At 45.9% G+C, this 16,841-nt stretch overlaps 2 protein-coding genes across 2 annotated transcripts in view; both read right to left on the minus strand.

Annotated features, from left to right (window-relative positions):
- Positions 1-16,841, minus strand: part of LOC115468279 (E3 ubiquitin-protein ligase TRIM39-like) — a 1,086,936-nt gene that overhangs the window by 181,683 nt on the left and 888,412 nt on the right. The window lies entirely within an intron of this gene.
- Positions 795-1,742, minus strand: LOC115468166 (olfactory receptor 52K2-like). The gene has a single exon (XM_030199710.1). It carries the CDS (start codon positions 1,740-1,742, stop codon positions 795-797), a length of 948 nt encoding a protein of 315 aa, XP_030055570.1.

Raw genomic sequence — 16,841 nt, forward strand, 5'->3', positions numbered from 1 at the left:
TATCTAGCCTCCAACACTGACACAACCCCTCCCCTCCCCCCCGCGCATGCTCACCTCAGCATTCCTGTGCACTCATGCACGGTGGTACCAATTGAACTGAGCATGTGCAAGAGGCGTGTGTGTGGAGGAGGGGAGGGGTGGCAGTTCCAGCATCAGTGGGTGGAAGCGTGCTGCTGACTGCTGTGGGGTTCAGATTGTTTAGGGAACTCCAGGCAGAAAGGACTCTTCAGCTGGTGGAGCCCGGGGATCCCCACCAGCTACACCAATGATGTGCATCGCCACTGGGTGGGATCCTGCTGCCCACCCAGGCCCACCAGTGGCTATGCCACTGATTTACGGAACCCTTTAATGCAGAGGCATAGCCAGACCTCAGTGGGAGGGGGGTCCAGAGCCCAAGGTAGGGGGGCACATTTTAGCCCACCTCCCCCAGCCGCCGACCCCCCCGCCGCTGACCCCGCCCCCGCTGCCGCAAGGTACCTTTGCTGGCGGGGGTCCCCAACCTCCGCCAGCTTTAGTCTTCTTCAGCACCGGTCTCCGGTTCGTGCAGGACGTCAGGACTCACAGCACAGATCAGCGAACGTGCCGGAGACCGGCGCTGAAGAAGACTAAAGTTGGCGGGGGTTGGGGACCACAGCCAGCAAAGGTACCTTGCGGCGGCAGCGGATCGAAAGTGGCGGGCAGGGTCGGCAGGGGGGGGGGGTCAAAAATAGAGGGGGCCAGGACTAAATCTGCTGGGGCCCAAGCCCCCATGGCCCCACCTAGCTATGCCCCTGCTTTCATGAGGTGTCTTACATTCAAATGGCCCTCCTGTGATAGAATATCTTCAATACCCTTTGCCGAATCTCCTTTGTGTTGACACTGTACAGTACAGGGTTTATGGCAGGTGGGACAATGATGTAGAGATTGGCCACAATGATGTGAACTGTGGGGGAGGTTTTATGAGCAATCCTCTGTAGAAGGACAGTGGATACAATCGGTGCATAAAACATGACAATTACACAGACGTGGGCTGTGCAGGTGTTGAAAGCCTTCACTCGTGCCTCCTTGGTTGACAGACCAATAACAGCCTTAAGAATCAGAGCGTAAGACAAAACAATACATGGAAAATCTAATGCTATTATAGTAAGAGCAGCCGTCATCCCGTAGACACTATTAATTCTTATATCCGCACAGGCCAACTTTGCAATTGACATATGCTCACAGTACGTATGAGCAATGACATTGTTCGGACAGAATGTCAGTCTTTTAAGAAGAAATGGAAGAGGTGCAAATAATAATGCACTTCTCAGTAGAACTACCAGTCCAATTTTGGCAAGGAGTTGAGAGGTTAGGATACAGGTGTATCGTAGAGGATTGCATATTGCAACATAGCGATCAAAAGCCATCACCGTTAGAACGCCAGATTCAACCACAACAAAAGAATGAGTAAAATACATCTGGATCAGACAGGCCTCAAAATAAATTTCCCTGGAATTAAACCAGAAAGCAGCCAACATTTTGGGTATTACACAAGTCGGTAAAGCTATATCGGACCCGGACAACATGGAAAGGAGAATGTACATAGGCTGGTGGAGGCCGGCTTCTGTCTTGATAATGAAGAGAATTAAAGAATTTGCTACAATCGTACAAACGTAGAAAGCACAGCAAGGGATGGAAATCCAGATGTGGCCGTCTTCCAATCCAGGGATACCTTTCAGGATGAAGAATGAAGGTTGGTAGTGGGAGTGGTTGAGGACTGACATGATGCCCCGCTGAGGTCAAGTCCAACTTCACTGAAGCTTTCAACTCTTGAAAGTAACAACAAAATCGGAGAGAATCGTAGTACACAATGTTTGTGTGGGTAAATAATGTAGAACTGATAAGAAGTAAATATACCTTTTATTGTACTTTAGTTTGTGTCTCATACTTACAGCTTACATCGGAACTGAGTTTTGGTCCGGCAAGGTCTAAATTTGACTGTAGTCTTGCTTTTACTTGCAAGAAAGTTCCACGTCTGGTTCCTTCCAATAAAAAGGACTTTGTAGACCAAGGTGACTATGAGGTTGGGATCTCTAATGGATGGAGAGAAAGCAGAACTGATGAGAAACTAGAGTAGGTCATTTGAACTGGCTTCCTGTCCTTTTTGTCTGGGTTACTAGTCACCCTCACCATATCTGGAAAGGGGATGGTGCATGAGGGGGGGGGGGGGGGTGCAGCAGGTCTTGTAGGTTTCCCTTTGTGAAAGGAGTAAAGAGGAAGTTAACTTTGGCAGTAGAAGGGGGGATTGTAGGTGTCTCTCTGTGAAGAGAATTGGTAGCACATGCGTCACTAGCATGAGAGAGAAAGACCGAAAAAACTCCAGAAGTGGGCGGGAAGAAAAGTGTAAGATCTAGATCATATAATATAACAATACAGGGAGTGGTTCACTGGGGGCCTCTGTGTCTGGTGACTGGACATGAATGAGAAAAAGCAATTACAGACAGCAAAGATAGAGAAGTTAAAAGTGGAGAAAAAATGAATGGTGAATATATATGGGAGGAGATCCGCTGACAAGCGGAGAACTCAAACACCCCACGGTAAAAACAGAAGAAAGCAAATTGTGGGAGAGCAACCAAGGATGCCAGAACCTGGAGGATGTTCATTAATAAAGAATTTTATTAACGAACATCCTCCAGGTTCTGGCATCCTTGGTCGCTCTCCCACTTTTTGCTTTCTTCTGGTGAATATATATGAACATAAGTGTTGCCATACCAGAACAAACTGAAGGTCCATCAAGCCCAGAATCCTATTTTCAACAGTGGCCACTCCAGGACACAAGCATTTGGCAAGATCCCAAAACAGTAAAACAGATTTTATGTTGCTCATCCGTGGACTTTCCTAAGTCCATCTTAATAATGGCTTACGGACTTCTCTTTTAGGAAGTTATCCAAACCTTTTTAAACCCTGTTAAGCTAACTGCTTTTACCATAATTTCTGCCAACAAATTCCAGAATTGAATTACATGTTAAGTGAAGAAATATTTTCTCTGGTTTGTTTCAATTTACTACTTAGTAGCTTCATTGCATGCCCCCTAGTCCTAGTATTTCTAGAAAGAGTAAACAAGCAATTCACATCCACCCATTCAACTTCACTCTGTATTTTATAGACCTCCATCATGTCTCCTTTCAGCTGTCTGTTCTTTGAAGAGCCCTAGCCACTTTAGCCTTTCCTACTAGGGAAGTCGTCTCACCCCCTTTAACATTTTCATTGGCCTTCTCTGTACCTTTTCTAATTCTGCTATATCTTTTTAGAGATGCGGTGACCAGAATTACACGCAGTATTCGAGGTGTGGCCACACCATAGACCATTATAAAGAAATTGTAACATTCTTTTGTTTTCCATTCCTTTCCTAATAATTCCTAACCTTCAACTGGCTTTCTTAGACACCGCTGCACACTGAACCGAGGGCTTCAATGTATCAACCATGACACGTTGCAAGAGGACCTTATGAGACTCGGAGACTGGGCATCCCAATGGCAGTTGATGTCTAATGTAAGCAAGTGCAAAGTGATGCATGTGGGAAAGAGGAAACCAAACCATAGCTGCATGATGCAAGGTTCCACATAGGAGTCACCACCCAGGAAAAGAACATAGGTGTCATCGTTGATGATACGTTGAAACCTTCTGTTCAGTGTGCACTTGTGTCTTTGAATAACTTTATGTCATCAACAAATATCCTCAGTAGTTATTCGCATCTCTAGATCATTTATGAATATGTTCAAAAGCAGCATTCCCAGCACAGACCCCTGGGGAACTCCACTATCTACCCTTCTCCATTGAGAATACTGACCATTTAACCCTACTCTCTGTTTTCTATCTTTTAACCAATTTTTAATCCACAATAGAACACTTCCTCCTATCCCATGACTGTCCAATTTCCTCTGGAGTATTTCATGAGGTACTTTGTCAAACGCCTTCTGAAAATCCAGATACACAATATCAACCAGCTCACCTTTATCCACGTTTGTTCACCCCTTCAAAGAAATGTAATAGATTAGTGAGGCAAGATTTCCCTTCACTAAATCCATGTTGACTTTGTCTCATTAATCCATGCTTTTGAATATGCTCTGTAATTTTGTTCTTAATAATAGTCTCTACCATTTTGCCCGGCACCGACGTCAGACTCACTGGTCTATAATTTCCCGGATCTCCTCTGGAACCTTTTTTAAAAAGCGGTGTTACATTGGCCACAGTCCAGTCTTCCGGTACCACGCTCGATTTTAAAGATAAATTACTTATTTCTAACAATAGCTCCGCAAGCTCATTTTTCAGTTCTATCAGTACTCTGGGATGAATACCATCCGGTCCAGGATATTTGCTACTCTTCAGTTTGTCAAATTGCTCCATTACATCTTCCAGGTTTACAGAGATTTGCTTCAGTTTCTCTGACACATCAGCACTGAATTCCATTTCTGGCACTGCTATCTTGATTTTTGGATGCTTTCAGCAAAACGTCCAAATTTGGATTTAGACGTTATACTGAAAATGCCCCGCTATGTAACTTTAAGGGGCATAATCGAACGGGGCGCCCATCTCTAAGGGCGCCCATCTCCGGGGATGAACTAGGGAAGGGGCGGCGCTGACCGTATTATCAAAACAAGATGGGCGTCCATCTTTCGTTTTGATAACACGGTCCGGGCCGGCCAAATCCTAGCATTTAGGTCGACATTAGAGATGGGCAAACTTGGTTTTCGCCGATAATGGAAACCGAGAGCGGCCATCTAAAAAACGGCCAAATCCAAGGCATTTGGTCGTGGTAGGGGCCAGTATTTGTAGTGCACTGGCCCCCCTCAAATGCCGGGACACCAACCGGGCACCCTAGGGGGCACTGTGGTGGACTTCATAAAAAGCTCCGAGGTGCATAGCTCCCTTACTTTGAGTGCTGAGCCCCCAACCCCCCCTAAAACCCACTCCCCACAACTGTACACCACTACCATAGCCCTAAGGGGTGAAGGGGGGCACCTACATGTGGGTACAGTGGGTTTCGAGTGGGTTTTGAAGGGCTCACATTTACCACCACAAGTGTAACAGGTGGGGGGGGGGGGGTGAGCCTGGGTCCGCCTGCCTGAAGTGCACTGCACCCACTAAAACTGCTCCAGGGACCTGCATACTGCTGTCATGGAGCTGGGTATGACATTTGAGGCTGGCATAGAAGCTGGCAAAAAATGTTTCTAATTTTTTTTTTTAGGGTGGGAGGGGGTTGGTGACCACTGGGGAAGTACGGGGAGGTGATCCCCGATTCCCTCCGGTAGTTATCTGGTCAGTTTGGGCACCTTTTTGAGGCTTGGTCCTGAAAATAAATGGACCAAGTAAAATTGGCCAAATGCTCGTCAGGGCCGGCCTTCTTTTTTCCATTATCAGCCCAGGGCAGCCATCTTTTACCTACGGCCCAGTCCCGCCTTCGCTATGCCTCCGACACGCCCCCTTAAACTTTGGCCACTCCTGCGTCGGACTGCAGTTGAGAGCGCCCAAAATCGGCTTTCCATTATGCCGATTTGGCCGCACCTAACAGAAGAGCGGCCATCTCCCAATTTGTGTCGGAAGATGGGCGCTGTTCTCTTTCGAAAATGAGCAGGTTTGCAAGCCTAAGTGCTTTGAAAATACGCCTCAGTGTGGTCTGAGTTACACAAATAAGTAGACTTAAACCAAACTTTAACCAAAGTTGTTATCACTGAACATGAACCTTGCTAAGTAATGTGCATTAGAAAATGGTTTCACCTGAATGCTGTGTGTATTTGCTTCTGACATTCAGGCCATGTGTGTTTATAGTTGAAGGTCTGTGTCTCCGTGAGAGAGTAAGAGGAAAGAATTCTGTCAGGGATTCAGGGATGGTAAGCCCTTGGACTGCAGTCAGGGCTGCAGCAGACAAGTCCTCTGAGATGGCACAGACACAAAGCAGTGGTGAGCCAGACACTGAATCCCACTTCCCTGTCTATGGCTCATGTTCATATCTCCTCATGAGCTTCCTTCTCATGCATAGGCGCCGACTCCATGGGTGCTGTGGGTGCTCTAGCACCCCCAATATTTCACCCACCAGAAGTTCGTTCACCCGCTGGAAGTTCGTTCCCTCCCTCCCTCCCTCCTCCCTTTGAGTTCCAGGCCCCCTCCCTCCGAATTTTAAAAGTAATCTATTTTACCTCGTCGGGGTTAGGGCGGCAGCATCAGGTAAAAAGCATGCAGGCTCAGCTCGGTGCTTAATTCATTTTCCCTTCTCTCTCTCTCAGCTCTGGTCCCACCCTTGCAGAAACAGGAAATGAGGGCGAGACCAGAGCTGAGAGAGAGAGAAGGTAAAACTGAACTAAGCACCGAACTGAGCCTGCATGCTTTTTACCGCTGCTGCCGCCCTAACCCCGACGAGGTAAGATAGATGACTTTTAAAATTCAGAGGGAGGGGGCCTGGAACTCAGAGGGAGGGAGGGGGGACCCTGGAACTCGGAAGGAGGGAGGAGGGAAAGGAGAGAGAGAGAGAGAGAGAGAGAGGGGAGGGAGGGGGGCCTAGAACTCGAAGGGAGGGGGCCTAGAACTGGGAGGGACTGGAACTGGGAGGGAGGGGGGCCTGTAACTCGGAGGGAGGTGGAGGGGGGAAGAGGGAGGGGGGACAGGAGAGGGGGAGAGAGAGGGGACGGGGGACAAGGGAGGGGGTCAGGGAGGGAGGGAGAAGTGAGGGGACAGGGGAGAGGGATGGGTACGAGGGGGAGGGGGAGAGGGAGGGGGGCAGGTGAGAGGGAGGGGGATGAGGGGGAGGGGGGAATGCACCACCTATAATAAAAAAAAAAAAAATCAGCACCCCCAATCATTTTGAAAAGTTGGCTCCTATGTTCTCATATGTTTCCTTCCTCATGTCCAGGCCCTAACTCGGCACAGTTTGAATCATTAAAATGTAAACAGAAAATACAACCATGAAAGAAAGGGAGGCAGAACGCTAATGAAAGAATCAAGGTGAGAAAAGGGGAGAAGTGAAGACCTTCCAAGCAATAGAAAGCAGGGCTCTGCAGATGGATGGAGATCACTAATTCCTGCCAAGTGGAAGCAGCCCAGAGAGGGTTTGTTTCAGTATATGCTATGCCACTCTTTGTCATCACGGCAAGGCGGTTTACCATACAGTCTAAGCAGCTTAGAAAGTCACAGTTGAGCAGTTTACAATACTACTTACTACTACTACTTATCATTTCTAAAGCGCTACTAGACGTACGCAGCGCTGTACACTTGAACATGAATAGACAGTCCCTGCTCCACAGAGCTTACAATCTAATTAGGACAGACAAACAGGACAAACAAGAGATAAGGGAATGTTAAAGTGAGGATGATAAAATAAGGGTTCTGAACAAAGTGAACAAGGGTTAGGAGTTAAAAGCAGCATCAGAAAGGTGGGCTTTTAGCTTAGATTTCAAGACGGCCAGAGATGGAGCTTGACGTACCGGCTCAGGAAGTCTATTCCAGGCATATGGTGCAGCAAGATAAAAGGAACGGAGTCTGGAGTTAGCGCTGGAGGAGAAGGGTGCAGATAAGAGAGATTTACCCAGTGAACGGAGTTCCCGGGGAGGAATGTAGGGAGAGATGAGAGTTGAGAGGTACTGAGGAGCTGCAGAGTGAATGCACTTACAGGTCAATAAGAGGAGTTTGAACTGTATGCGGAAACGGATAGGAAGCCAGTGAAGTGACTTGAGGAGAGGGCTAATATGACCAATCTTACATAGACTACGCAGATAAAGAGGGCGATACTCATCTGCATTTATTAGGGTAGGAGTGGCACCTACCTGGATAAGGGCCGCTAACCGGGGCCAGACGATGACTTTCAGTGACATTATCTCTCTTGCAAAGCACACGCCTAGGTGGCCTGCTAGCACATATATGCATGAGTGGTAGCATGCTAAACATTTCACATATGTAACATGTGTAAATATATGTAACATGTATAAATGTTATAAAATTGCTCTTATAGCTGCTGTTGAAAACTTGTATAACTTTAAAAGGCCAGTTTAAATGTTTGAAGTTGAATGGTAGCTGTACTGCTGATTATTGACTTCTGGGAGGGACTATATTTTATCCAAAATCTCTTTATTGCCATATCTGGCAGCAAAAGAGGACGGGTGGAAAGAATATTATTCCAAACCAATATCCACATTATTGCACCAAAACGTAAACTGCTAGATCCAAGCAGTCACTTCAGAAAATGTCTCTTCCTTCCACAATGTAAATGAAAAATACAAGAAGATAGACATTTATTTGTTCAAAAAAAAAAAATGTGTACCATGCATTTAAAATTCTAGGCAGGGAACAATACAAACATACATTAACATCACTTAAAACAATTAAAACAATACTATAATAAACAGACAAAGTTCCAAATGTACATAAGTATTGCCACACTGGGACAGAGCAAAGGCCCATCAAGCCCAACAGTGGCCAATCCAGGTCACAAATACCTGGCAAGATCCCATAAAAGTACAAAACATTTCATGCTGCTTATCCCAGAAATAAGCAGTGGATTTTCCCCAAGTCCATTTTAATAATGGTCCATGGACTTTTCCTTTAGGAAGCCGGCCAAACCGTTTTTTTAAACCCTGCTAAGCTAACTGCCTTTACCACGTTCTCTGGCAACGAATTCCAGAGTTTAATTACATGTTGAGTGAAGAAAACTTTTCTCCGATTCGTTTTAAATTTACTACTTTGTAGCTTCATCACATGCCCCTAGTCCTAGTATTTTTGGAAAGCGTAAACAGACGCTTCACATCTATCCGTTCAACTCCACTCATTATTTTATACTACTACTACTACTACTATTTAGCATTTCTATAGCGCTACAAGGCATACGCAGCGCTGCACAAACATAGAAGAAATACAGTCCCTGCTCAAAGAGCTTACAATCTAATAGACAAAAAATAAAGTAAGCAAATCAAATCAATTATTGTGTACAGGAAGGAGGAGGGTAGGTGGAGGCAGGTGGTTACAAGTGGTTACGAGTCAAAAGCAATGTTAAAGAGGTGGGCTTTCAGTCTAGATTTAAAGGTGGCCAAGGAAGGGGCAAGACGTAGGGACTCAGGAAGTTTATTCCAGGCGTAGGGTGCAGCGAGACAGAAGGCGCGAAGTCTGGAGTTGGCAGTAGTGGAGAAGGGAACAGATAAGAAGGATTTATCCATGGAGCGGAGTGCACGGGAAGGGGTGTAGGGAAGGACGAGTGTGGAGAGATACTGGGGAGCAGCAGAGTGAGTACATTTATAGGTTAGTAGAAGAAGTTTGAACAGGATGTGAAAACGGATAGGGAGCCAGTGAAGGGTCTTGAGGAGAGGGGTAGTATGAGTAATGCGACCCTGGCGGAAGATGAGACGGGCAGCAGAGTTTTGAACCGACTGGAGAGGGGAGAGGTGACTAAGTGGGAGGTCAGCAAGAAGCAGATTGCAGTAGTCTAAACGAGAGGTGACAAGTGTGTGGATGAGGGTTTTGGTAGAGTGCTCGGAAAGAAAGGGGCGGATTTTACGGATGTTGTAAAGAAAGAAACGACAGGTCTTGGCGATCTGCTGGATATGAGCAGAGAAGGAGAGAGAAGAGTCAAAGATGACCCCAAGGTTTCGAGCTGAGGAGACAGGGAGAATGAGAGAGCCATCAACAGAAATAGAAAACGGGGGGAGCGGGGAGGTGGGTTTGGGGGGGAAAATGAGAAGCTCGGTTTTGGTCATATTTAATTTCAGGTGGCGTTGAGACATCCAGACAGCAATGTCAGACAAGCACGCTGAAACTTTGGTTTGGATGCAAGGTGAGATATCAGGGGTAGAAAGGTAGATTTGGGAGTCATCAGCATAGAGATGGTAGGAAAAGCCATGGGATGAGATTAATGAACCAAGGGAAGAAGTGTAGATAGAAAAGAGGAGGGGACCAAGAACAGAACCCTGAGGTACGCCGACAGGCAGAGGGATAGAAGTAGAAGAGGATCCACCAGAGTGAACACTAAAGGTGCGGAGGGAGAGGTAGGAAGAGAACCAGGAAAGGACAGAGCCCTGGAATCCAAGTGAAGACAGGATATCGAGGAGTATGCTGTGATCGACAGTGTCAAAAGCAGCGGAAAGATCAAGAAGAATGAGGATGGAATAGAGACCTCTGGATTTAGCCAGTAATAGGTCATTGGAGACTTTAGTAAGAGCAGTTTCGGTTGAGTGGAGAGGGCGAAAACCAGATTGTAGTGGGTCAAGAATAGCATGTGAGGAGAGAAAAACAAGGCAGCAGCGGTGAACAGCACGCTCAAGTAATTTGGAGAGAAAAGGGAGGAGGGAGATGGGTCGGTAATTAGAGGGACAAGTAGGGTCGAGTGAAGGCTTCTTAAGGAAAGGTGTGACCACAGCATGTTTAAAGGCAGCAGGGACAGTCGCAGTGGAAAGTGAGAGGTTGAGAATGTGACAGATAAAAGGAATAAGAGCAGGAGAGATGGCATTAAGAAGGTGGGTGGGAATGGGATCAGAGGAACAGGTGGTACATTTTGAGGAAGAAAGGAGAAGTGTAGTTTCCTCAATAGTAACTTCAGGAAAGGAGGAAAAAGAATGAGGGGAAGGAGAGAGAGGGGAACGGACTAGTGGAGGGAGAGGTGGGGAGGTAGAGAATTCAAGGTTTATCTTTTGAACCTTGTTGTGAAAGAATTCAGCAAGGGTCTGAGGAGATAATGAAGGGGGAGTTGGGGGAGGGGGCACCTTGAGGAGAGAGTTCAATGTGGTGAAGAGAAGTCGAGGGTTAGAGCCAAGAGAGTTTTATAGACCTCTATCATATCTCCCCTCAGCCGCCTTTTCTCCAAGCTGAAGAGCCCTGGCCGTTTTAGCATTTCCTCATAGGGAAGTCGTCCCATCAACGTTATTGTTTTTGTCACCTTTCTCTGCACCTTTTCTAATTCCACTGTATCTTTTTTGAGATGCCTCTGTTCATTCAGCTACCTCATTTTCAGAGGAAAATAAGCAGTTCTCAAAAGAGAGAGTCCATTAAAAATATTTGAATTAATCTGATAACCATTGCTGAAATGCCCGTTTCCCAGCAGCCAAATTCTCAGCACTCGCTTTTTTCTCTGTCATCTCTCTTGCTAATGCATTTTCCTCAGCCCCTTCACTGGAAAACTGTTCTATGCACCCTCCCCCTCCTTTAGAAAGAGATATTTCTTCATAGTTAACCCTTGAAACCTCAGAGTCACATCCCCTTATTCTTGAATATCCCTTTCCCTGAAAAATGCCCTTCTCTCCCCCATTATTTACACCTTTGAGAAAGTAAAGGAAGGTTTGTTTCATAACTTACCTGTAAGTTTTATGAGATCACCAATGGGAACCATAGCCATGTGGGTATCGAACGTAACAAACAGCTGATAAATATTGTCTATATTTTTGTGTGCAGTGACTATACATCAAAATAAACCGCTTCAGAGAACACAAATCCTTTTTCCCTGCTAATCGTAAGAATTCAGTTATATCTGTCATCGTAAAACACTGATATGTGGATATGGATTCCCGATGTTTTATATGGTATCCTTATCAAATCCCAGTGGAACCTGACTCAAACCTTTCCCTCAAACAAATATTCTCCGCTGAGACTGAAACATACAGTTATAGAAAACCCAAAACACTCAGTGCAAACGTGAAAGTTGATGAAGACAAAGGATAGATAAAAATGCCTTGGGTGAATCTCTTCATAAAGGCAGTTAATGAATGCCATTAAATAAATACAAATATTTTACTTGAGATATAATCTAAGCTAAAAGCCCACCTTTTTGATGCTGCTTTTAACTCCTTAGTAATTCCCTTATCTCTTATTTGTCCTGTTTGTCTGTCCTAATTAGATTGTAAGCTCTGTCGAGCAGAGACTGTCTCTTACATTTCCAGTGTACAGCACTGTGTATGTCTAGTACAGACCACCCGAACCCTCGTCCACTCGCTCGTTACCTCTCGTCTTGACTATTGCAACCTTCTTCTCGCTGGCCTCCCGCTTAGCCATCTATCCCCCCTTCAATCTGTCCAAAATTCCGCCGCACGTCTTATCTACCGCGTGAACCGATACTATCATATCACCCCTCTCCTCAAGTCGCTTCACTGGCTCCCGATCCGTTACCGTATACAGTTCAAGCTTCTCCTATTGACCTTCAAGTGCACTCAATCTGCAGCCCCCCATTACCTCTCTACCCTCCTCTCCCCGTATGTTCCCACCCGTAACCTCCGCTCTCAGGACAAATCACTCCTATCTGTACCCTTCTCCACCACCGCTAACTCCAGACTCCGCCCCTTCTGCCTCGCATCACCTTATGCCTGGAACAGACTTCCCGAGCCCATACGTCATGCGCCCTCCCTGCCATAGGCGCCCCGTATAAGAGGCTTGGGGAGGCTAACCACCTTCTCCATTCATGATACCTACACTGACTACATAGTTCGTAACCTTTAGATTGTAAGCTCTCCGGAGCAGGGACTGTCCTTCCCCTTGTTTAAACTTGTACAGCGCTGCGTAAGCCTAGCAGCGCTATAGAAATGCTAAGTAGTAGTAGATATGATTTTTTGATTGAAATACTTTGTTATTTAGGTATGACATGATGAAGACACGGGGCTCCATATTCCATATTACTTCACTGGGTAGGAGAAAGTTGTGCTGACTGAGTCGTACCTTGTTTTTCAGTGGTGTATAACCAGATATTGCCACTCAAATTCAGGCTGACCACCATGACACTGTCAGCTTAATGCCACTGGAGTCTGAGGACGGTCTGTGTGGAGCCGAGTTACCTGATGAGCACCAATTTTCAGTCTGCTAATGGGAACGACCAAGGTAAAATTAGGATAGCAAACACTCTATCCAGGTCGTCAGGGCTGGTTCAAGGGACTGTGGGTACCTAAGCCAACTTTTGCATTGGCTCCCCTATTCCCCCACAATCTGATATTTCTCCCTCCATTACCACCCCCCTCTTGTGATCCCCATCTCTCTCAAGTCCCCCCCCCCCCCAGCTGAAGCAGTGGCTCAGGGTGCTGATACCCAAATCCCAGTCCAGCATCTATCCCTTTAAGGACTTTGAAGGTAGAGCGGACAGGGATTTTGGTGCCCTCCAACAGTGCGTCGCCTGGTCCATAGGTTGAGCGGGCCGTGCAGGTAGTTACCTCGGTATTCGTTTGAATATCGCTGGTATACAGATAAGTTTCAACAACCACCGATACCTGGATATTCAGTGCCTGTACAGTTTACTGTTTATTCAAAACCTGATATACTGCCGTAAGGTAATACTGACATGGAGGGGCATTTTCGAACGGGGACGACCATCTCTAAGGGCGTCCATCTCTGAGGATGTTCCTGCGAAGGGGCGGGGCATCCAGTATTATCGAAACAAGATGGGCGTCCATCTTTTGTTTTGATAATATGGTCGGGGACGCCCAAATCTCAACATTTAGATCGTCCTAAGAGATGGTCGACCTAAATGTTGAGATGATCGTCTTTAGAGATGGGTGACCTCAGTTTTCGCCGATAATGGAAACCGAGGACGCCCATCTCAAAAACGACCAAATGCAAGCCATTTGGTTGTGGAAGGAGCCAGCATTCGTAGTGCACTGGTCCCCCTCACATGCCACAACATCAACCAGGCACCCTAGGGGGCACTGCAGTGGACTTCACAAATTGCTCCCAGGTGCATAGCTCCCTTACCTTGTGTGCTGAGCCCCCCAAACCCCCCCCAAACCCACTACCCACAACACTACCATAGCCCTTAAAGGGTAAAGAGGGGCACCTAGATGTGGGTACAGTGGGTTTTGGGTGGGTTTTGGAGGGCTTCCATTTACCACCACAAGTGTAACAGGTAGGGGAGGATGGGCCTGGGTTCAGCTGCCTGAAGTACACTGCACCCACTAAAACCTGCTCCAGGGACCTGCATACTGTCATGATGGCACTGGGTATGACATTAGAGGCTGGCAAAAAATGTTTTTAAATTTTTTTTTGGGTGGGAGGGGTTGGTGACTACTGGGGGAGTCCCTCCGGTGGTCATCTGGTCAGTTTGGGCACCTTTTCGAGGCTTGGTCATGAAAAAAATGGACCAAGTAAAGTCGACCAAATGCTGGTCAGGGATGCCCCCTTCTTTTTTCCATTATCGGCCAAGGACGCCCATCTGTTAACCACGCCCCCGTCCCGCCTTCGGTGCACTGCCGACACGCCCCCGGGAACTTTGGTCATCCCCGCGACGGAAAGCAGTTGAGGACACCCAAAATCGGCTTTCGATTATGCCGATTTGGGCGACCCTGAGAGAAGGACGCCCATCTCCCGATTGTGTCGGAAGATGGGTGTCCTTCTCTTTCGATAGTGGTTTATAATATGATACTATTAAAATAGAAATAAACCGGCCAATATTCACTGGCGGCAAACAGCGTTTTTTTTTTTTTTTTGTCTACCACTGGATATTCTGGGCTTCAGCATTGAATATAACAAGTAGATTGGATTATTGCAATTCACTTTTTCAAGGGTTGTCTCAGATCATTTTGAAAAGATTGCAGTTGGTGCAAAACACCGCAGCATGATTAATTTCTGGAAAGAAGATGACTGATCATATAACACCAGTTTTAGCTGAATTACACTGGTTGCCAGTGTCAGTAAGAATAACGTTTAAGACATTGTGTTTGGTATTTAAAGCTTTCTGTAACACGAAACAGTGTGACAAGGCGGTGGCCGTAGCTAGAAGGTTGTTAGGCTGTATAGAGAGAGGTGTGACCAGCAGAAGAAAGGGGGTCTTGATGCCCCTGTATAAGTCGTTAGTGAGGCCCCACCTGGAGTATTGTGTTCAGTTTTGGAGGCCGTATCTGGCTAAGGATGTAAAAAGAATTGAAGCGGTGCAAAGAAAAGCTACGAGAATGGTATGGGATTTGCGTTACAAGACGTATGAGGAGAGACTTGCTGAACTTAACATGTATACTCTGGAGGAAAGGAGAAACAGGGGTGATATGATACAGACGTTCAAATATTTGAAAGGTATTAATCCGCAAACGAACCTTTTCCGGAGATGGGAAGATGGTAGAACAAGAGGACATGAAATGAGATTGAAGGGGGGCAGACTCAAGAAAAATGTCAGGAAGTATTTTTTCACGGAGAGAGTAGTGGATGCTTGGAATGCCCTCCCGCGGGAGGTGGTGGAAATGAAAACGGTAACGGAATTCAAACATGCATGGGATAAGCATAAAGGAATCCTGTGCCGAAGGAATGGATCCTCAGGAGCTTAGTCAAGATTGGGAGGCGGGGCTGGTGGTGGGAGGCGGGGATGGTGCTGGGCAGACTTACACGGTCTGTGCCCTGAAGAGCACAGGTACAAATCAAAGTAGGGTATACACAAAAAGTAGCACATATGAGTTATCTTGTTGGGCAGACTGGATGGACCGTGCAGGTCTTTTTCTGCCGTCATCTACTATGTTACTATGTTACTGTATGGGAGTTCCAAGGTATCTTTCTGATGTGGTTAAAAGGTATGTTCCTACAAGGTTATTACGCTCTTCTCAGCGTACTTTGTTGGAACGTCTTCCATTATCTTTGGCCAAACTGTCTTCCACTATGAATCGAGCTTTTGTTACTCTGGACCCCATTTGTGGAACTGTTTGCCAGAGGAAATTAGAAACACTGATAATTATTTGAAGTTTCATAAAGCCTTTGAAAACTTGGCTTTTTACGTAAACCTTTTGGGCAGCTGTCAAAGAATGATATTCTATGTTTAAATGTATTCATTGCCAAGTACTCTGGACTATTTCCTTTAAGGGTCTTAAAGGTCAAACATCGAGTTTTAAATTTGGCATGTGTTGTACCAGTAGCCATGAAGGTTTTGCAAAAATATTGTGACATGGTCACATCGCTTACTACATTCTATTAGCTATCAAGTGCAGAGAAGGGCGACAAAAATGATAAAGGGGATGGGACGACTTCCCTATGAGGAAATGCTAAAATGGCCAGCTTGGAGAAAAGGCGGCTGAGGGGAGATGAGATAGAGGTCTATAAAATAGTGAGTGGAGTTGAATGGGTAGATGTGAAGTGTCTGTTCACGCTTTCCAAAAATACTAGGACTAGAGGGCATGCGATGAAGCTACAAAGTAGTAAATTTAAAACGAATCGGAGAAACGTTTTCTTCACTCAACGTGTAATTAAACTCTGGAATTCGTTGCCAGAGAATGTGGGAAAGGCGGTTAGCTTAGCAGAGTTTTAAAAAAAAAAAAAGGTTTGGACGGCTTCCTAAAGGAAAAGTCCATAGACCATTATTAAATTGACTTGGGGAAAAGCCACTATTTCTGGGATAAGCAGTATAAAATGTTTTGTACTTTTCTGGGATCTTGCCAGGTATTTGTGACCTGGATTGGCCACTGTTGGAAACAGGATGCTGGGCTTGATGGACCTTTGGTCTTTCCCAGTATGGCAATACTTATGTACTTATTTAACTTTCCCTTCTACACGATTTGCATTGGCTGCCAATAAAAGATAGAATAGCATTCAAGCTACGTACCTTCATTCACAAACGTTTGTATGGTTCAGCCCCAATATACATGAACAAACTCATTGAATTATCCTCATGTAAATGCCTCTAGAGAATATCCTATCCTACGTTTCCCGAATTGTAAGAAAGTAGCCTACAAAACAATCCATACTGCTAACCTTTCATATCAAGGCACTAACATTTGGAAATCCTTATCTCAAACCATCAAAAGCACCAACGATTATTTGTTATTCCGAAGCCTATTGAAAACTCACTTCTTCAGTCCAGCCTTTAAGGAAATAAGCCCTCTTCTCAAATAAACTCACGGCATTCATTTTTACCTGCATGTATAGCACTTGCTTCCCCAAAGTCAGGTACGCCATTAACCCAA

Source organism: Microcaecilia unicolor, chromosome 4, assembly GCF_901765095.1.
Source record: "Microcaecilia unicolor chromosome 4, aMicUni1.1, whole genome shotgun sequence".
Classification (NCBI taxonomy): Eukaryota; Metazoa; Chordata; class Amphibia; order Gymnophiona; family Siphonopidae; genus Microcaecilia; species Microcaecilia unicolor.